General features: G+C 36.9%; 2 protein-coding genes across 9 annotated transcripts in view; one reads left to right on the top strand and one right to left on the bottom strand.

The window, feature by feature from the left end:
• The window catches only part of ROCK2 (Rho associated coiled-coil containing protein kinase 2), a 128,577-nt gene that overhangs the window by 54,791 nt on the left and 50,807 nt on the right, over nt 1-22,979 (bottom strand). For 7 of the 8 annotated variants that reach the window (XR_011569398.1, XM_070799129.1, XM_070799126.1 and 4 more), the window contains exons 4-5: nt 15,906-16,043; nt 5,105-5,365 (exon numbers count right to left, since the gene is read on the bottom strand). Coding sequence is in view for 7 of the 8 variants with exons in the window: in XM_070799129.1 (XP_070655230.1) it covers nt 5,105-5,365; nt 15,906-16,043 (399 nt within the window). In the remaining variant the exon portion in view is untranslated. Of the gene's footprint in view, nt 1-5,104; nt 5,366-15,905; nt 16,044-16,562; nt 16,630-22,979 lie in introns of all 8 variants that reach the window. The other variant, XM_070799132.1, reaches the window with a different exon arrangement.
• Nucleotides 20,929-21,327, top strand: LOC109566384 (histone H4-like). Its single transcript, XM_019970704.2, has one exon. It carries the CDS (start codon nt 20,954-20,956, stop codon nt 21,263-21,265), a length of 312 nt encoding a protein of 103 aa, XP_019826263.2. The 5' UTR covers nt 20,929-20,953; the 3' UTR covers nt 21,266-21,327.

Genomic DNA, 22,979 nt, shown 5'->3' with positions numbered 1-22,979 from the left:
TGGTACCCTGTTTTCAAAAATTTAATATTTTAACCACCATCTTTGGCAAGCATATTGATGGTTAAAAAAGTTTTTCTTTAATAAACATTTGGGAAAGATGGTGGCACTAGTGGTAAAGAACCCACCTGTCAACACAAAGGCAAGTTAGATCCCTGGATCGGGAAGATATTGGAGTAGGAAATGACTACCCACTCCGGTATTCTTGCCTGGGAAATCCCATGGACAGAGGAGCCTGATGGGCTACAGTCCACGGTGTTGCAAAGAGCTGGACATGTGTGAAGCGACTAAGCACACATGCACTTAAAAACTATCTCGTGGGCAAGTTCTCAAATCCCATAAACTTTACATTTATGACAAATCTGATTCTCTTCTAAAGAAATACAGGAAGAACAAACCACAAACTAAGAGACTGGTTTACCTACAGGGGGTGAGTGGGAAAAGGGTAGAAAGAAACAAGTACAGTACAGGAATGGGGTGGTGGGATAAGGAGGGGGTGATCCTTCTCTAAGGATGTAATTTGTTACAGTTCTGACTCTTAAACCAGAGGAATGCTTCACATACCCAAAAAATAATTAAAATCAACCGGATGTGGGACAATTCTAAATGGAACACAAACAGTAAGAAATGGACCTGTTTCATAAATTAATAACATAACCACACCAAAGAAGGTAGAGAGGAAAAGAACTGACCTAGGTTACCTTGGAAAACAGTTGTAGTGTATATAATGAGAGCCAGGTTTAATGAGAGCCAGGTTTCTCACTATCCAAAAAAAGTAAATACAAAAAAGAAAGGAGGAAGACTAGAATGAATCCTGTGCTGTAAAACTAGAATCAGAAGTGTAAAACTAGAATCAGAAGTATCATATGAACTCATAATTTTTAATATACTTCATATACAGATTAGTAAGTACAGAATTAAATATGAACATGTATGTGCATACGAGTTAGTATAGGATATACAATATACATATGTCCACTAACAGGGTCTAGAAGTAATGACACTCCAAAAGCAATGAATACTTCTAACACCCAAATACTGATTTTTAAATACCGTTCTTGAATAAAAGGAATTAGAGCTTCTTCGAGAAGTGTTTGTTTTCAGGGCTGGGACACAGAAAATACAAAATAGTGTTCAATAACTTACAGTACAAAGAAAGAAAAAGAAAAGAAAATGCTCCCCAGAGGATACATGTTAAAAAGCTAGAGGAGCCAACTTAAAAAGACTTCACAAGATAAGCAAACTTTGAACTGAGTTTCAAAGTGTGAGTAGGAACTTGCCAAGTACAGGGTATTACAGTACAGTACAGTACAGTTTAATAGCATGTATTAGATTGGTGTAAATGTAACTGCAGTTTTGGATCATGAATTTTAAAGCATCATAACTAGGCTCAAACATATCTTTATTAATCAAAATAGAAAGCATTATAATCAATACATTTTTGCCAGTGAGAATTAAGTTTGTTTATTCCTGCAGCGTAAAAATGCATGCCTTGTGAATCAGTGATCTCTTGGAAAGCATTTCCTGCCTCCTGCTGGTTGTGGAAGCATTTTCCCTACAAAAAGTTTCGAGATGCTTGAAGAAGTGGTAGTCAGTTGTCAGAGGTCAGGTGAATACGGTGGATGAGGCAAAACTTCGCAGTCCAATTTGTCAACTTTTGAAGCATGTTGTGTGACGTGCAGTTGGGCACTGTTGTGGAGAAGAACTGGGCCCTTTCTGTTGACCAATGCCGGCTGCGGGTATTGCAGTTTTCAGTGTATGTCATTTGTCTGCTGAGCATACTTCTCAGATGCAATGGTTTCACCAGGATTCAGAAAGCTCTAGTGGATCAGACAGGCAGAAGACCACCAAACAGTGAGCACAACCTTTTTTTTGGTGCAAGTTTGGCCTTGGGAAGTGCACTGGAGCTTCTTCTCAGTCCAACGACTGATGTGGTCATTGCTGATTGTCGTACAAAATCCATTTTTCATTGCACATCATAATCCGATTGAGAAATGGTTCGTTGCAGTTGTGTAGAATAAGAGATGACACTTCAAAATGACAATTTTTTCTGATTTGTGGTCAGCTTACAAGGCACACATTTATCGAGCTTTTCACCTTTCCAATTTGCTTCAAGTGCCAAACGATGGGAGAATAGTTGACATTAAGTTCTTAGACAACTTCTTGTGTAGTAGTTGTTAAACTGGATCAGCTTCAATGATGGCTCTCAATTGGTCACTGTCAACTTCCAATGGCTGGCCACTGTGCTCCTCATCTTCAAGGCACTTGTCTCCTTTGCAAAATATCCATCACTGCACTGTATGTCTGTTAGCAGCTCCTGGCCCAAATGTGTTGTTGATGTTATGAGTTGTCTCCACTGCTTTACAACCCATTTTAAACTCAAATAAGAAAATCACTTGAATTTGCTTTTAGTCTAACTTCATTTCCATAGTTTAAAATAAATATAAAATACACAGCTAGTAATAAGTCATTAGCAAAAATACATAAAGCAAGAAATGAGCATTAAAATGATGTATAACACAACCACATTTATTTATGTATTCCAGTATCAACTGGCAAAGTTCAACAAAACAAAATGGCAATTGCTTTTGCACCAACCTTATAAAAAAGCCAGGAATCACGAAATACCATGGGTATAAAAGAAACTATTTAAGACCTCTGAAACACAAGGTACAAGAGAACAAATGATAGAGAATGAAGGCGAAACACTAGGTAGGGATTATATCACCTTAAGAGGAGGCTTCAGGTAACTAGGTAAGGAGTTCCAACTTTATTTAGTAAGTGATAGAAATCTACTAAAGGGTTTCAAGTTTGAGAGAAACATAAACAGTATGCATTTTCAAAAGCTTCTTCAGAAATACTTTGTCTTATATGTATCAGATAATGTGTGTTTGCTGAATACATCTAGTGTTTCATAATTGACAAAAAAATGTCATAAATTGAAAGATTTACTGAAAACAAAAAATGGTCAGAGGATTTAGCATAGTTGATAAAGCAGAAGATGTTTTTCTGGAATTCCCTTGCTTTCTCTATGATCTAATGAATGTTGGCAATTTGATCTCTGGTTCGTCTGCCTTTTCTAAACCCAGCCTATGTATCTAGAGGGCTTCCCTGGTGGCTCAGATGGTAAAGAATCTGCCTGCAATGCAGGAGACTTTGGTTCAATCCATGGGTTGGGAAGATCCGCTGGAGAAGAGAATGGCAACCCACTTCAGTATTCTTGCCTGGAGAATTCCCTGGACAGAGGAGCCTGGTGGGCTGGCTACACTCCATGGGGTCGCAAAGAATCAGACACAACTGAGCAACTTTCACATCTGGAAGCTCTCGGTTCACACACTGCTAAAGGCTAGCTTGCAGGATTTTGAGCATAACCTTGGTAGTATTTGAAATGAGTGCAATTTTCTGGCAGTTTGAACATTCTTTGGCATTGTCCTTCTTTGGGATTGGAATGAAAACTGACCTTTTTCAGTCCTGCAGCTACTCCTGAGTCTTTCAAATTTGCTGACATACTGAGTGCAGCACTTTAACAGCAACATCTTTTAGGATTTTAAATACCTCAGCTGGAATTCCATCACCTCCACTAGCTTTGTTTGTAGTGGCACTTCCTAAGGCCTGCCTGACTTCACACTCCAGGATGCCTGGCTCTAGGTGAGTGACCACACCATCGTGGTTATCCTAGTCATTAAGATCTTTTTGGTATAGTTCTTCTGTGTATTTTTGTTACCTCTTACTCTACTAACAGTCTATAAGAGCTTATAGTAAAGACATTACAAAGGCTATGTATTAGGGAAAGAGAATAAAACAAAAAGAACTGAAAGGGGGGAAACATAATAAACATAATTTAAAAAAAACCAAATGAGGTCTTTGTGGATAACTAATACAATAAGTTGTGAGCCAAGGAACATAAGTAACTACATGTACCTAAATTTAAAATAGTAAACAAAATTATATATACCATCTTTTATTTTGCCCTATAGAGAGACAATTTAAGATATTTAAACAGGTGAATTTAGTATTTACTTACATGCTTGTACAATAATTTCGTAAACACCATATTCTGACCTGTTCCATACCTGCATATTCAACATCTTTCTTTCCTTAACCACCTTTACCCATCCTAAAAACACATGGTGTGATTTCTCGGCACCCTCCCAAAGGTTCTTGGTTTAATGAAAATCAGAGCACGCTAGTGGAAGTGCAACACATAAGTATCATTTGTTATGTATAACAGACATTAAAAAGTTTAGCATTCTATTAGAAAATTATTTCATTTTCATTAATTTTCACTGGTAATCACTTTATTCTACATTATGATAAACACCACAAGAGGGAGCTTTGGTCAACCTACTAAATACTGATTAATGTATGCAGAACACAAACACGGTAATACTCTATGAAGAAGACCAGAGAACCTAAGAGATGTTACATTTTAGCTGGGTAGACAGGGCATACAAACCTAGATGGAAAAAAGTGGACTGTGAAGTACAGCATGAATTCTAAGTGAGTAATATTATGGACATTATGACAGAAAGTGATCAGTCAGGTTAGCATTCTCAAAGAAAATTTTCCACATGAGGTAAAAAAATCAGAGCTGAACTTGAAGAATATGGATCACTGATGACAATCAATAAAAGTGAATATCAAATAGGTGGCATAAATAAATTGAGAAGTAAAGAGAAAAGAAAAATCAGCTTAATTCAAAATAAAAGTCTTGACAAGATAATTAATAAGAATACATAGAAAGAAAACATGATCTCTCCCAATCAGGCATTGCTGCCAGGAATTATAGCACACTTACAGAGAGATCATTATAAACATGAACTAGTTCTGACTGGTAGAAAATGTTTGTCAAAATGCTATGAGGAAGATGATTACTTATCTGAGTTCTTATTTCTCTTGAATTCACCAAATCTACAAAGTATTCTACAACTAGATGAATGATTTAGTAAAGAAAATGTTTTGATTTAGATATTTTATTACCTTGTTTGAGTCATTAGTAAAACTAAATTTCTATATTTTTTTAATTATGAAGTCTAGATATGTTGTTTTCTTTTTGTCTCTTAAAAAACTAGCATTAAAAAAAAAAACAAACTCGCTTGTTACTTACTTCATCCATCTTCATACATGTGCCAAAATCTGCTAATTTTAGATGCCCATGTTTATCCAAGAGCATGTTGTCAGGCTTCACATCTCTGTGAATTAAACCCATGGAGTGTATGGCATCCAAAGCAAGAACAACTTCAGCAGTATAAAATTTGGCCCATTTTTCAGGTACATCATAGTTACTCATAAGGTTTACAAGGTCTCCACCAGGCATGTACTCCATTACCATGTACAGATACTTATCATCTTGAAAGGCACAAAAGAGCTGGAAAACAAAACAAGAAGGAAAAAAAGTCAAAAAAAAGAAGAGGGACTTCCCTGGTGGTCCAGTGGCTCAGACTCTGCACTCCCAATGAAGAGAGCCTGGGTTCGATCTCTGGTCAGGGAACTAGATCCCACATGCCACAACTAAGACCCAGTGCAGCCAAATAAATAAATAAAAATATTTAAAAAAAAAAAAAAACCTAGAACTGTTAACAGAAAAAAAAATCCCCAAATCAATACTGCTATTGAAAAAGACAAATTACGGTAAAACCAACACAGAGTTAAACTTTATGAAATCTTTGACTTTAGATTTGGATATCTTTAATGGAGAATGAGTTATCAGATAAAACTATTACATGGATATCTTCTTCATGCTTAACTAACAAAATATGCATAAATGTATCATTTTCCCTCTTGGAGAATACAAGAATCTATTTAAATAGACATATTTTAAAAGAGAAACAGAATAAGAAAGAGGAATATAAAAGGTGATGACTAAAGAATCCATAATAAAATGGCCCAACTTTCTGCAAATAAATTCCTGCACATAACTCACAAAGCAGAGAGCTGAGTAGGCAGTTTAGAAACACCTAAGATACCAGATTCAATAGATACCAGAAGAGGGAGTAAGTCCCATACCACTGGGAAGAGTAATTCGTAGCCACATATGGGACAGGGCCTTCTCCCTTCCTTTCCCCATCATCTTGTTCATAATCAATAGCAACTGACAGTGCTAACTGCACTCAGACTAAAGCAGTGGCACTGGGACCTGAGAAAAAGGACACCAAGCTAGGGGATTTGCTGGGGCATACTTATCAGGGTCTCCTAATAAATCAGGTGAGATTAGGACTAGTATTATTAGCACCAGAACTAGTAACAAGGCACCTAAGATAGGTCCTGACCCCCAGGAGAGACAAGAAACCACAAATTCAGAAGGAAAGGTTATCTGTACATTCCATCCAACAATATGTCCCACCCCTTCCTGAAAGCACACAACATAAACAGAAAAGATTTCCACAAACAGAAAAAAGAACAAAAACAAGAATCTAGGAGGTTTTACAAATAGCAGAAGAATGAGGAGAAGCAAAAAGCAAGAGAGACAGGGAAAGGTACATTCAATTAAACAAAGAGTTCCAAAAAATAGCTAGAAGAGACAAGAAGGTCTTCTTCAATGAACAATGCTTAATAAGACAAAAACAGCAAAAGGTGAAAGACTAGAGATCTCTTCAGGAAAATTGGAAACATCAAGCGAGCATTCCACTCAAAGATGGGCACAATAAAGGATAAAGGTGGTAGAGACCTAGTAGACACTGAAGAGATCAAGAAGAGATGGAAAGAATATACAGAAGAATATACAGAATAAAAAAGATATTAATGAACTGGATTACTATGATGGTGTGGTTAGTCACCCAGAGCCAGACATTACGGAGTGCGAAGTCAAGTGGGCCTTAGGATGTATTGCTGTTAATAATATAGCTAGTGGATGTGATGAAATTCCATCAGAACTATTCAAATCCCTAAAGGAAGATGCTACCAAGGTTTTTCATTCATTATGTCGGCAAATCTGGAAGACCCAGCAGTGGTCACAGGACTGGAAAATCTTCATCCCAATTCCCAAGAAGGGTAGTACCAAAGACTGTGCTAAATATCAGACAATTGCACTCATCTCCCATGCTAGTAAGGTCATGTTTAAAATCTTGCATGCTAGGCTTCAGTATTACGTGAACCAAGAACTTCCAGATGTCCAAACTGGGTTTAGAAAAGGAAGAGGAACTAGAAATCAAATTGCCAGCATTCGCTGTATTATAGAGATAGCAAGGGAATTTCAGGAAAATATCTGTTTCCATCAACTACACTAAAGCCTTTGACTGTATGGATCATGACAAACTGTGGGAAGCTCTTAGAGAGATGGGAATACCAGATCATCTTACCTGCCTTCTGAGAAACCTGTATGCAGGTCATGAAGCAACAGTTAGAACCCAGAACAACTTATTGGTTCAGGATCGAGAAAGGAGTATGACAGGGCTGTCTACTGTCACCCTGTTTGTTTAACATACAGGCTGAGCACATCGTGAGAAATGCCAGGCTGGATGAGTTGCAAGATGGAATCAAGATAGGCAGGAGAAACATCATCAACCTCAGATATGTGGATGATACCACTCTAATGGCAGAAAGTAAAGAGGAACTAAAGAGTCTCTTAATGAGGGTGAAAGAACAGAGTGAAAAAGCTGGTTTAAAACTCAACATTCAAAAAACTAAGATCATGGCACACAGACAGACAGGGAAAAGACGGAAGTAGTGACAGACTTCCTCTTCTTGGGCTCTAAAATCACTGTGGATGGTGACTGCAGCCATGAAATCAGAAGATGGTTGTTTCTTGGGAGGAAAGCGATGACAAACCTAGACAGTGCTTTGAAAAGCAGAGATATTACACTGCCGAAAAAGGTCCATGTAGTCAAGGCTATGGTCTTCCCAGTGGTCAGGTACGGTTGTGAGAAGCTGGAATGTGAAGAAGGCAGAACACTAAAGAATTGATGCCTTTGAACTGTGGTGCTAGAGGACTCCCGAACATCCTTTGGACATCAAACCAGTCAATCTTAAGGGAGATCAACCCTGAATATTCACTGGAAGGACTGATGCTGAAGCACCAGTATTTTGGTCATCTGATGTGAACAAATAACTCATTAGAAAAGTCCCTGATGCTGGGAAAGACCGAGGGCAGAAGGAGAAGAGGGTGTCAGAGGATGAGATGGCTGGACGGCATCACTGATACAATGAACATGAACTTGGGCAAACTCCAGGAGATCATGAAGGACAGGGAGATCTGGCGTGCTGCAGTCCATGGGGTCACAAAGAGTTGGACAGGTCTGGGCAAATGAACAACAACAAGAATCAACAACTGAGAAAAACCAGTATCATGAAATAGAAGCAAAGCAATTCAAGAAACACAAAGTTAACAGTCAAGGAAATGCTTAAATAGGACAAATTAAGAACAGCTCTAAAAATATGAAAACCAATAGCCTCAAAAGAGTAACAAGTCACATCAAGTAAACCACAGGATGATATGAGAAAAAGTCTGAAGCTTTGGCATTAAATATACAAGTAATGATAAGAGAAAAACAAATTATAAAGCAAGAAAATTGAGCAAAGTAACTTTCTCTCTCTGAAGTCACTGAAGGATTCAGAGATGAAAAACAGAGCAAAGTCAGAAAGGTTCCAACATCTAGCTAAATGCAGTCTGGAAGAGAGAACATAGACCAGAAGAAAAAGAAAAAATAAACAGCAAACAAAACCTTCCAGAAATGAATAAAGTTAAAAATCTAGATTGAAAGGACTACAAATGAAACAAAGAGAAACAGATAGTGCTAAACTCTCAGAAACCCAACCAAAAAATTCTAAAAGTTTACAAAGACAAAAAGTATCTTACGTACAAAACCCAAATCATATTGTTAACAAACATTTCAGCCAATACAGAATACAAAAAACAGAGATATAGCTTTAAAAATGTGAATGAAACAAATTTCAATTCTAGAATATGGCAGTCTAAAAAGAAAACCCAATAAAATGGCAAAATAAATATGTATTACATCATGCTTATTCTTAGAAATCTGAAAACAAACCACTTCTGAAAGAACTGCTCAAGGAAAATGGTTTGACAAAATGAATAAATCCAAGTAAGAGAATTATGTGAGACATAAGAAAAGGGGACAAATAATCGAGAAAAGTTTATTAAATATAATTACTGATACAAAATTAAATACTTTGAGAAAAGTCAAGTCAAGATTAGAATAATTTTTTTTTTTTTTTTAGAATAATTTTTAAATGGAAGGTGGTGAGATGCAGAGACGAAAGGGACAAAAAGACATTATAATGCTAGTTACCAAATTGAGAAGGGGGGGTATGTGTGTGTAATGCTAAATGGCAAAAGAAAAGCTGTGCGTGTGTGTGTGTGTGTAATGCTATGAACTTTAAATGGCAAAAGGAAAGCCGTATATAAGTGTGTGTGTGTGTGTGTGTGTGTGTGATGCTATTAACGCTAAATGGCAAAAGGAAAGATGGATATAAATGGAGAAACACTCATGTTCCTGGAGAGAAAGTCAGTATCATAAAGATGACAATTCTCTTCAAATTGATCAACAGAATCAATACAAACTCTATATCCCAGCAAGTTATTTCCTAGAAATCAACAAACTGATAAAAAAAAATTTACATGGAAATGCAAATAACCCAGAAGAGCCAAAACTATCTTATAACAAAACGAAGCATCACAATTTCAAACCTCAATACAAAACTATTGTATCAAAACAGTACTGGTATGGTATAAGGATAGATATACAAATCAATGGAACACAAGTGACAGTCTATAAATAGCCCTTATATTTATAGGTCAAATATATATATATATATAATATATATGTATATATACACACACATACATACAAAGGTGTCAGAGCAATTTAGTTGGAAAAGTACAGTCTTCCTAATGAATGGTGTCTGAATAACTGGATATTCACAGGCAAAAATTTGAACATTTTTAGGCCCCTACTTCACATCATAGTCAAAAATTAACTCAAAATAGATCACAGGACTAAAGTTATGAGCTGAAACTATAAAAATCTTATGAAAGAATAAAGGAAAAATATTTATCACCTTAGATTAGGCAAAAATTTCTTCTAATATAAAAAAATTGGCAAAATGAAAAACTGGCATAAGATTTGATCAAAATTAACATATATTCTGGCTTCAGAAAATCATATGAGAAGATGAAAAGACAAACCACAGGCTGAAAAGAAATACTAACAAGTGATATATATGATAAAGTATCTAGACTATGCAAAGGACTCCTACAACTCAACAGGAATATAAGCAACATAATCTTTTAAAGGGTAAAAATCTGAACAGACATTTCACCAAAGGAGATACAAGAGTGGTCAATAAGCACATGAAAAGGCGCTCACTATCATTAGTCATTAGTCAAGTTAAAACCACAGTGAGATCTCACTTTACACACACCAGAATGACTATAATAATAATAAGAAGAAAGAATATCAAGTGTTGGCAAGAATATGGAGAAACTGGAACCTCATATATGCTGATAAGAATGTAAAATGGCACAGCCTCTTTGGGTAATAGTATGGCTGCTGCTGCTACTGCTAAGTCACTTCAGTCCTGTCCGACTCTGTGTGACCCCATAGACGGCAGCCCACCAGGCTCCCCCGTCCGTGGGATTCTCCAGGCAACAACACTGGAGTGGGTTGCCATTTCCTTCTCCAATGCATGCAAGTGAAAAGTGAAAGTGAAGTCGCTCAGTCGTGTCCGACTCCTAGCGACCCCATGGACTGCAGCCCACCAGGCTCCTCCATCCATGGGATTCTCCAGGCAAGAGCACTGGAGTGGGGTGCCAGTGCCTTCTCCGAATAGTATGACAACTTCCTTAAAAGTAAAACACAAATTTAGCACACAACTCAGACTCCATTCCTAGGTATATATCCAAGAGAAATGAAGTATATACACAAAAAAACTTTTATGCAAATGTTCACAACAACATATTCACTATTTATAAGTTTATAGTGGAAGCAATTCAAATGCACATCAAATGGTAAATGAACAAAGATAATGGAGTATCCACATAACTCCTTCCCCCTCAACTGGGTATTCTGCAATACAACTCTGATGCCAAGTACTTAGAGTTAGCATCAGACACCACAAGTTACGAGCCCAGTCTTTCACATGATCGCCCTCACTTTAGACAATAGCTGTACTTCTGTACCTTGAGAGTCCCCAAGCCACCAGCATTCTGGTTAACTACAAATTCTGGAGTTTCCATGACTCAGGTTCAATAATTCACTGGGTTAACTCACAGAATTCAGGAAAGCACCATACTTTTGACCAGTTTTACTGTAAAGGATACACATAAGGTGAGGTCTGGGAGGCAACAGAGCTTCTGCATCTTCTTCTTGTGGAATCAGGGTGAATCACCATCCCAGTACATCAATGTCTTTACCAACCAAGAAGCTCCATTGAGTGTCAATGTCTGCAGCTTTTATTAGGATTTCATTACATAGGTACAATTAATTATATCATTGGGCATGTGATTAAACTCAATTTCCAACCTCCTTCTAGTACTCCTAGCTTGAAAGGCTGAGAGTTCTAATCCTCTAATCATGTGCTCATTTCTTTCTAATGATCAGCCCCCATCTCATCCAGTTCAGTCAGTTCAGTCGCTCAGTCATGTCCAACTCTTTGCGACCCCATGGACTGCAGCATGCCAGGCTTTCCTGTCCATCACCAACTCCCAGAGCTTACTCAAACTCATGTCTATCTCATCCAAAAGTTATCAAAATGCCAACAGGAGTTGCCTCATTAGCATAACACACGGGAAATTGAAGAGTTTTTGAAGTTCTGTGCTAAGAACAAGGAACAAAGACTCTTGATTAAACCACATATAATGTGCTATGCTACTCAGTACTAAAAAGAAATGAAGTACAAGACATGCTACGAACTTCAAAATCAGTATTATAAGGGACACGGACCAGATCCAATTTACCTGAAATGTCCAGGCAAGGCAAATCTACAGAGATAAGAAGCATACCTGTGGTTGCCTGGGGCTGGAGGAGAATGGGAAATGACTTTAGGTATAAGTGATCATTTGGGGATGATGAAGCTGTTCTAAAAATCAGATTTCAGTGATGCATGTGGCCTGTGACCTGAACTACTAGGTAACCAAGTGGGGGATTATTTCTCTTTGTAGAAGTATTCTACTCAAGAAGAAATAACTCAGTTGGAATATTACCATTTTGCAATCTTTACAAAATTAACGATCTCAACACAGCACAGACATCTGGTAAAATAACAAGAGTAAGAGATAGTCAGACATTAGCCTTCTGAAAGAAGAAAACATTACCCATGAAGCTGTCCTGCCACATTCCCCATTGATCAAGCCTTTATATTTAATCACCAACTAACAAAAACATAAATGAGAGGAATATGTTAAAACTATACCACAGGATGAAATCAGCAAAAACCAGGTTTCTTCACCAAGTGGCACAAGAGAAAAGAAGCTAAAAGTAAAGTGTTTAGGAATATACTTACTTGGATGTATGAAACTATAAAGGAAAGCAGGTGTTTACTATAAAAGAAAGGACATTAGAAAGCACCCAAAGAACACAGCAAACTTGATATAGAGGTGGATTAAAAAAGAAAAAGTTCTCTCAGCAAAAATGTTATTTTTAATGTGCAATATTCATCTATTAAATTTAAAGTACACTAAGAATATAGCTCTAAAAAATACAGATAGGTCTAAGATTTATATTGTACCATAATCCATATAAAAAAAGTTAAAAGGGTATAGGAACAAATTATAGGAGCCTTCATACAATTAAGCATTTAATAACCATTAAAAAAAGGGGGGGCTAAAAAAGGGGGGCTAATATTTGGAATACTGCTTGCAATAATCAACTAAAATTGATTATAGGTTTGTTTATGACCCATTATTTTCACTGCAAGGTAGATAGATCCCTAACAGAAATGTGGGAACATATGTGCCAAAAATTCATATGAAAGAAAATTGAGCACAACATTATTCATAATTGGAGAAGGAAATGGCAACCCACTCCAGTACTCTTGCCTGGAAAATTCCATAGACTGAGGACCCTGGTAGGTTACTGTCCATGGGGTTGCAAAGAGTTGGACACGACTGAGCGACTTCATCTTTCCACTTTCATTTTATTCATAATAGCCAAAAGGCAGAAACAACCCAGGTATCCATGAATTGAAAAATAAATAAAATGTGGTTATCTATATAACAGAATATTATTCACCCAATAAAAAGAATCAAGTGCTCATACAAGCTGTAACATGAAAATATGTTGAAATATGTTCAACCCTACTATGAACAAAGTTAGTAGAGGTGATAGAATTCCAGTTGAGCTATTCCAAATCCTGAAAGATGATGCTGTGAAAGTGCTGCACTCAATATGCCAGCAAATTTGGAAAACTCAGCAGTGGCCACAGGACTGGAAAAGGTCAGTTTTCATTCCAATCCCAAAGAAAGGCAATGCCAAAGAATGCTCAAACTACCGCACAACTGCACTCATCTCACATGCTAGTAATATAATGCTCAAAATTCTCCAAGCCAGGCTTCAGCAATATGTGAACTGTGAACTTCCTGATGTTCAAGCTGGTTTTAGAAAAGGCAGAGGAACCAGAGATCAAATTGCCAACATCCACTAGATCATGGAAAAAGCAAGAGAGTTCTAGAAAAACATCTACTTCTGCTTTATGAACTATGCCAAAGCCTTTAACTGCGTGGAACACAATAAACTGTGGAAAATTCTGAAAGAGATGGGAATACCAGACCACCTGATGTGCCTCTTGAGAAATCTGCATGCAGGTCAGGAAGCAACAGTTAGAAGTGGACATGGAACGACAGACTGGTTCCAAATAGGAAAAGGAGTACGTCAAGGCTGTATATTGTCACCCTGTTTATTTAACTTATATGCAGAGTACATCATGAGAAACGCTGGGCTGGAAGAAACACAAGCTGGAATCCAGATTGCCGGGAGAAATATCAATAACCTCAGATATGCAGATGACACCACCCTTATGGCAGAAAGTGAAGAGGAACTCAAAAGCCTCTTGATGAAAGTGAAAGTGGAGAGTGAAAAAGTTGGCTTAAAGCTCAACATTCAGAAAACGAAGATCATGGCATCCGGTCCCATCACATCATGGGAAATAGACGGGGAAACAGTAGAAACAGTGTCAGACTTTATTTTTCTGGGCTCCAAAATCACTGCAGATGGTTTTTGCAGCCATGAAATTAAAAGACGCTTACTCCTTGGAAGGAAAGTTATGACCAACCTAGGCAGCATATTCAAAAGCAAGGACATTACTTTGCCAACAAAGGTTCGTCTAGTCAAGGCTATGGTTTTTCCTGTAGTCATGTATGGATGTGAGAGTTGGACTGTGAAGAAGGCTGAGCGCAGAAGAATTGATGCTTTTGAACTGTGGTGTTGGAGAAGACTCTTGAGAGTCCCTTGGACTGCAAGGAGATTCAACCAGTCCATTCTAAAGGAGATTAGTCCTGGGTGTTCTTTGGAAGGAATGATGCTAAAGCTGAAACTCCAATACTTTGGCCACCTTGTGCGAAGAATTGACTCATTAGAAAAGACTCTGATGCTGGGAGGGATTGCGGGCAGGAAGAGAAGGGGACGACGGAGGATGAGATGGCTGGATGGCATCCCCGACTTGATGGACATCAGTCTGGGTGAACTCCAGGAGTTGGTGATGGACAGGGAGGCCTGGCGTGCTGCAATTCATGGGGTTGCAAAGAGTCGGACACAACTGAGTGACTGAACTGAACTGAATGACTGACTGTATAACTCCATAAATACACTGAAATTACTGAAAACTAACTAAATAAATAGAAATAAGTCAGTTATTTTGACAAGTTTTCCCAAAAGTCACACATTTCATACATATAAATATGATGGTACATGAAATGTGCTTTACCAGAGATAAACAAATGATAACCAGGATTATAATCTATTACTTTTTCAACTGTGCCATGTTTCACTATTGATATGCTTCCACAAATTCATTAACTATCTCAGTAGACAGTTTTTATAGGTCTACTCTGCAGAATTAAAGATCAAAGATATAAATTTACAAAATGAAACTAGAACTGGCAATTAATCTGTTACTATGAAAGCAATTTAAAACTAAAAGTGGATTAATACTTTGCTACCATCACTTCTTAATCAAATAGATTACCATGATTTGCTACAAAAAATTTACTATTAACTAAACATATCAGGAATTTCTAGCTACTGGCTAGATTTAAAAAATAAAGTGAGGAGAAAGGGTGAAACTCAACACCACACAAAAAAAGCAATGGTAGTGAGTTTTTAAAATCCACGGTCATCAAGTAAGCAAATTTTTTATCTCCAAATAGCCTTCCACAAACATGGTATCAAACTTGTGGATCATTTAAGCATACTGAACATGCTCTGATATATATCTAAGTTTACTCATGACATCTGACCAAAAATGTCTGCAGAATTAGCTATTAGCACACACAAAAAAATTTAGAAAACCAAAGCTAGTGAGGAATATAACTGAAAAAAGGCAAAATAAACTTACTTCACAGTCAAGGACTGAAAGAGAATTTTCAAAAATTTTAATGTTGAATTTTTTCTCCTTTTCAAGATAAACTAATTATTGTTCCTATCATATAATCATACAAATCATGAGAAAGAGTAAGTGGGGGACAATGGCATACTGGTAACTCAATTCTTTAAAAAGGAATTTAAAAAGACAAAGTTGCAAGTAATACTTGTTTCTATACAGTTTACGTCATATCTATCATGTGTAAATGACATACTGCTTTAGAAGATTAAACAAGTGTAATGAATCAGATCTTATTAAAAATAACTACACTGTCATGTGAATGAGATATAGGACTTTCAGAATGCAAAATCAATTCTAACTTATAAGCACTTATAAAAAAGGAAAATAAACATATAAAAAGTTCATCTGCTTACCTGAACCACCCAGGGACTGTTGGCAAAGGCCATAATATCTCTTTCCTCCCAGAAAAAAGCAGAATCTGATCTTTTTATCATTTCAAACTTACTAAGAAGCTTCATAGCATAAACTTTCTGTGATGCCTTATGACGAACCTGTTGATTTTTAACACAAGAATAATACTTTAATTTTATGAGAAAATGGTGAACAATAGATCATACTATAATGCTATTCTTCAATACTTAATTAACAACAACAACAAAAAATGCCCCTTAGCTAACAAAATGGAAAAACATAACATTTTTAATGAGAGGAGAAAATTCCCAACAGCCTAAATTTTTTCATGAAATATACTATACCTTTAAATGCTAAACTCACTATAAAACTACCTCATTTCATCTAAATAAAACCGAATTCATGAAGCTTCATTCCTTCATATTAAGCTAATCAATTTAAAGAATAAGACATTGTTAAATGAAAAAATTGTAAAATATGTACATGTATCCATCACAATTTGAACATAAGAACCTAATAAATTTAGATACCAAGGGTTATTTGTGATTTTCTTAAGTCATCCTTACTTCTTTTTAGGTATCTTATTTAAAAGGTTATTATTTTTTTTTTTTTAAAAGGGGGAGAACCACCAATAATATGGTTATTTGATCAGTTCTTACCTTTTTCATTAGACTGCTAATTCCATAAGGGCAAGGACAACGTCTATTTTTGACCATCATTTTAATCCTAGAATATAACATAGCAAACTCTACCACAGAACCAATAAATATTTAATGAATGTTTATAATAGTTGACATCTATTAGATAATCGATAATAAATAGTTAACTACTAACATTTACATTTGAATTACCTAATAGGATGTCCAAAACCGAACTCCACATCTTCACCCCTCAATTTATTCCTCCCATAGTTTCTATTTCAGTAAATGGCATATTCATTCTCCTAACTGCTCTGGCTAAAAACCTCTGGCTCCTCTTTTTCTCATACAGCTAATAAAGCTCATCAGCAAATCACATCAGTCCTACCTTCAGTCTCAGAAACCAACCATTTCTAACTATCTCCACTGATACCACTCTGGTCTGACAGTTTTTGCAGGAATACCTTGTTTTACTGCACTTTGATTTACTGTACTTTGTATGTATTACATCATTTTTTTTTTTACAGACTGAAGGTTTGTGGCAACACTGTGTTGAGCAAATCTGCTGGTGCCATTTTTCCAATAGCATTTGCTCAGTTCATGTCTCTGTGTCATATTTTGGTAATTCCCACAATATTTCAGACTTTCTCACTGTATTATATTTGTTGCAGTGATCTGGGATCAGCAGTTGTTCTGGGGTGCCACAAACCATGCTCATATAAGACAGTAAACTTAAATGCTGTGTGTGCTCAGACTGTTCCACTGACCTACTATTCCCCTCTTTCCCTCACGTTGGGCCTCCTTATTCTCTGAGACACAACAATATTGAAAGTAAGCCAATTAATAATACTACAATGGCCTGTGGGTGCTCAGATGAAGGGAAGGGTTGTGCATCTCTCATTTTCAAGCAAAAGCTAGAAAGGATTAGGCTCAGTAAGATAGGCACGATGAAAGCTGGGGCAGGTTGAAAGCTAGGCCTCCTGCACCAGTGAACCAAGCTGTAAATGCAAAGAAAAAGTTCTTGAAGGAAATTAAAAGTGCTACTCCAGTGAACACATAAATGATAAGAAAGCAAAACAACCTTATTGTTGATATGGATGAAGTTTTGGTGGTCTGAATAAAAGATCAAACCAGCAGCAACATTCCCATAAACCAAAGCCTAATCCAGAGCAAGGCTCTAACTGTCTTCAGTTCTGTGAAGGCTGAGAGAGATAAGGAAGCTATAGAAGAGATGTCGGAAGATAGCAGAAGTTGGCTGCCCATGAACTTTCCTCATAGTATCAAAGAGCAGGGTGACACAGCAAGTGCTAATGTAGGAGCTGCTGCAAGTTATCCAAAGGATCTAGCTGAGATAACCATTCCAAAAATTCCAGAGCCTGTAAGAATTATGCCAAATCTACTGATGGTGCTCTAAAAATGGAACAACAAAATCTAGATGTCAGCATATCTGCTGACAACATGGTTTACTGAATATTTTAAGCCCACTGGTGAGATCTATGCTCAAAGATTCCTTTCAAATTATTACTGTTCATTAACAATGTACCTGGTCACCTGAGAGCTCTGATGGAGATGTACGATGATACTAATGTTATTTTCATTCCTGATAACACAACATCCATTCTGCAGCCATGGATCAAAGAGTTATTTCAACTTTCAAGTTTTACTATTTAAGAAAAACATTTTGTAAGGCTATAGCTGCCATAGATAGTGATTTAGCTAATGGATCCAGGCAAAGTCAACTAAAAACCTGGAAAGCATTCACCACTCTAGATGCCATGAAGAACATTTGTGATTCATGGGAAGAAGTCAAAATATCAACACTATCAGGAGTTCAGAAGAAGTTAATTCCAACCCTCACTGCTGACTTTGAGGAGTTCAAGACTCAGTGAAGGAAGTAACTGCAGATGTGGTGGAAATAACCTCATTGTTCTCTACCCGAGAACTCAATTTGTTTTCTTTTAAGAAGACATCATAACTTGCAATTTTTGCTTCCTTGTATTGTCTGAGTCCCATATTAGAATGTAAGCTCAACAAAGGTAGGGATTATTCAAAGAGGAAATACCAATGGTATACCAGAGAGCAACTGCTATGCAGCTGATAAAACAGGGACACCAGATGTTAAACAGTATTACAGAGCCATTCAATTTCTAGCCAAAAAAAGACAGCGAAGAAACCCTGATATTTCCTGGGCATCCAGACAAGACATCTCAGGAGAAAGAACGATGCTCTAAAGCAAGGCCTAGTCTAGCACCACCTAACAAAGTTTTATAATACCAAACCTAAAAGATCAAAAAGGGAGTAGAGTTTGGAGTTACAGTCCTTAAAAGGACTTGGGAACAACTTGGTCTTTAAACACATCTACATTTACAAAGTAAAAAACTAAGGCTCCAAAGTTAAAAGGTTATCAACAAGTAACTGGACAGCTTATTAAAATGAAAACCAACACTTGTCAAAGAAAAATAAAATCCAGAGTCTCTATCATATATCCAAAAGGACCAGTACATAATTTAAAAATTACTTGAAAGGCAAAAAGAAAAACATGACTCATCATCAAGAAAAAAGCAGTCAACAGAAAACAGCCCCAAAAGACACTGGATTTATCTAACAAACTCATTAAATATCTCTTTCAAATCTGCTCAAAAGCCTAAAAGAAAGTATGCTAAAGGAAAAGAGGAAAAAATAGTTTCAATGAAAGAACAGAAGGAAAAACCAACAGAAAAATGGAAACTATTAAAAAAAAAAAGAACCAATTGGAAAGTCTATAACTGAACAATAACTAAAATGGAAAATTCTTTGGGTGGGCTTAACCGAGACTGGAGATAAAAGGATATTCAGTATGTGAGGGAGGTTCAAGAGGGAAGGGATAGCCTTTGGCTGATTCATGTTGATGTATGGCAGGAACCAACAATATGGTAAAGCAACTGTCTTCCAATTAAAAATAGGTAAATTTTTTAAAAAAGAAGAACATTCAGTGAACCTAAACACAAATCAATCTGAAGAATAAAGAGAAAAATGAATAAATGAAAATGTATATAGACTTAGGGGCCTATGAGACAATTTTAAAGTCTAAAGTATGTGCAAAAAAAAAAATAAATAAAGTATGTGCAAATATAAATGGGCTAAACATACAATTCATAGGTAGAAATTATCAATTAATTAAAAAGCAGCATTGGGGGTACATTGGTGAGCATAGTTGGCTTCCAGAATTAATTAAAAAGCAAAACATAGCCTTATATATTTTAAATATAACATCAAACATGTTAAAAAGAAAAAGAAAAGGATAAACCATGCAAACAGCAAGGATAAGAAAGTAGAACAATATTAATAATAGACAAAATAGACAACAAGGTCAAGAGATAAAGAGGATAATTCAGAAAAAAAGAAGTATAATTCATCAGGAAGACATTAAAAATTCTAAATATGCTTGCATCTAATAAATGAGCTTAAAACTTCATGAAGCAAAAATTGACAGAACTAAAGAAAGAAGCAGGCAAATCCTAATTTCAGCTGGAAATTTTAACATCCCTTTTCAGTACTTCATACAACAAATAAATAAAACCAATATGGATCGAAAGAAAATACAGCCCAGGATAAAAACTGCTCAATCATATTATAATTACAAAGGTTTTTATATCAATGGGTTATATCACTCTTAAAGTATTTTGACATAAGTTTACATGAAAAGAATCCTATATGCAAAGGGCCAAATAAATTATGATGAGGGTCATAGATTATATCCGTTTTCTATATCAAACTATTAACCTGAAATAACAATTCCTTCTATTTGTATGGTGCTATGCCTTTTACAGAATGATGGAAATAAATACACGGGAAAGCAATACGAAAACATGACTGCGAGAGTGTGGGATTAGGGAATGAACGATCCTAGTCCATTCCCTTCCCCAGAAGACAGACAAGATTTTTACTTAGCAAATTATAGCAAAGCAAATGCTCATGCCAGCAAAGCTTTTAATAAAAGTTCCTTTTTTTTAGTTTATGTTACTAAAAAGAGACAGCTAAGGTACTCTCTCTTCTGTACTTATGACATTCTTCAAACGTTCACTTATTCTAAGAGCAAATTAGATTTTGAATGTTGCTTAACTTCATTAGAGAAAGCAATCATATAACAGTAATAACCAATTAATTTATACCCTAATATTATTTATGCCTGATCCAGACCATGACAAGAGTTTTAAGAATCATGCTATAAAGAACAGGAATGCCAAAGAATGTTCAGACTACTACACAATTACGCTCATTTCACAAGCTACCAAGGTAATGCTCAAAATCCTTTAAGCAGGCTTCAACAGCACATGAACCAAGAACTTCCAGATGTACAAGCTGGATTTAGAAAAGGAAGAGGAACCAAAGATAAAACTGCCAGTTGCTGTTGGTTTACTTTTCGTGAAACCATGTCTGGACGCGGCAAAGGCGGCAAAGGTCTGGGGAAAGGCGGCGCTAAGCGCCACCGTAAGGTTCTGCGCGACAACATCCAGGGCATCACTAAACCTGCTATCCGCCGCCTGGCTCGTCGTGGTGGTGTGAAGCGCATCTCTGGGCTCATCTACGAAGAGACCCGCGGGGTCCTGAAAGTGTTTCTGGAGAACGTGATCTGGGACGCGGTCACCTACACCGAGCATGCCAAGCGGAAGGCGGTCACCGCTATGGACGTGGTCTACGCTCTCAAGCGCCAGGGCCGTACTCTCTACGGCTTTGGCGGTTAAGCTTTCCAGTTTGCTCTCAGGAGCTTGATTTCAACCAAAGGCCCTTTTCAGGGCCATAAAAAAAATAAAAATTAAAAAAAAAAAAAAAAAAAACTGCCAGCATCCATTGGATCATAAAAAAAGCAAGATAATTCCAGAAAAACATCTGCTTCACTGACTACACTAAAACCTTTGACTTGTGGATCACAACAAACTAGAAAATTCTTAGAGATGAGAATACCAGACCACCTTACCTGCATCCAGAGAAACTTCAATGCAGGTCAAGAAGCAACAACAACAGGACATGGAACAATAGATTGGTTCCAAATTGGGAAAGGAGTATGTCAAGGTTATATACAGTCACCCTGCTTATTTAAATTATATGCAGAGTGCATCATGAGAAATGCTGGGCTGGATGAAGCACAAGCTGGAATCAAGATGGCTGGGAAAAATATCAATAATCTCAGATATGCAGATGACACCACCCTAATGTCAGAAAGCAAAGAGGAACTAAATAGCCTCTCGATGAAGATGAAAGAGGAGAGTGAAAAAGTTGGCTTAAAACTCAACATTCAGAAAACTAAGATCATGGCATCCAGTCCCATCACTTCATGACAAATAGATGGGGAAAAAAATGGAAATAGGGACAGACTTTATTTTCTCGGGTTCCAAAATCACTACAGACAGTGACTCCAGTCATGAAATTAAAAGACGCTTGCCCCTTAGAAGAAAAGCTATGACAAACCTAGACAGCATATTATAAAGCAGAGACATCATCTTGCCAACAAAGGTCCATCTAGTCCAAGCTATGGTTTCTCCAGTAGTCATGTACGGATGTGAGAACTGAACCATGATGAAGGCTGAGCACCAAAGAACTGATGCTTTTGAACTGTGGTGCTGGAGAAGACTCTTGAGAGTGCCTTGGACAGCAAGGAGATCAAACCAGTCAATCTTAAAGGAAATCAACCGTGAATATTCACTGGAAGGAGTGATAAGGAAGCTGAAGCTCCAATTCTTTGGCCACCTGATGCAAAGAGCCGACTCACTGGAAAAGACCTGATGCTGGGAAAGATTGAGGGCAGGAGGAGAAGAGGGCAGAGGATGAGATGGTTGGATGGCATCATTGACTCAATGGGTATGAGTTTGAGCAGAGATTGTGAAGGACAGGGAATCTGAAGTGCTGCAATCCATCGGGTCATAAACAGTCGGACACAACTGAGTGACTGAACAACAACAATGAACAGAAACTAAAAGATATTTGTTAGCTACTAGGAAATAGTTAAACATTTATTTATGCTTAATCTTTTATATATGAATTAATTAAACAAACAAAAAGAAACCTAGAAGAAGGAGCCATTCATTCAAATAAACAAGAACACAGGCATAAGATGATTTTCTGAACATGTGAAAAATACTTGTTGACTTCACTCTTGGTGATTATGCAAAACTGTTTCCCTTTCTATGCTTCCAAAATGCTTATGATAATCTAATATCATAATTAGTAGTATATATGTCTGTTTCTTAAGTTCCTTTAAGAACAGAATACAGACTTTCATTTGTGAGGCTGCCAAGTGGTTAGCACAATGTTGAATTATCCAATTCAACAAATTTAACAAAATTATAGCTATATGAGGCTTCTGTGATAGTTCAGTTGAGAAAGAATCCACCTGCAATGCAGGAGACCCTGGTTTGATTCCTGGGTCGGGAAGATCACCTGGAGAAGGGATAGGCTACC

Source organism: Bos indicus, chromosome 11, assembly GCF_029378745.1.
Source record: "Bos indicus isolate NIAB-ARS_2022 breed Sahiwal x Tharparkar chromosome 11, NIAB-ARS_B.indTharparkar_mat_pri_1.0, whole genome shotgun sequence".
NCBI classification, from domain to species: Eukaryota; Metazoa; Chordata; class Mammalia; order Artiodactyla; family Bovidae; genus Bos; species Bos indicus.
This window is presented reverse-complemented; position numbering and strand designations above follow the sequence as displayed.

Excerpts from the sequence above, each read along its gene's own strand:
- LOC109566384 (XM_019970704.2), top strand. The coding sequence starts at position 20,954 with ATGTCTGGACGCGGCAAAGGCGGCAAAGGTCTGGGGAAAGGCGGCGCT.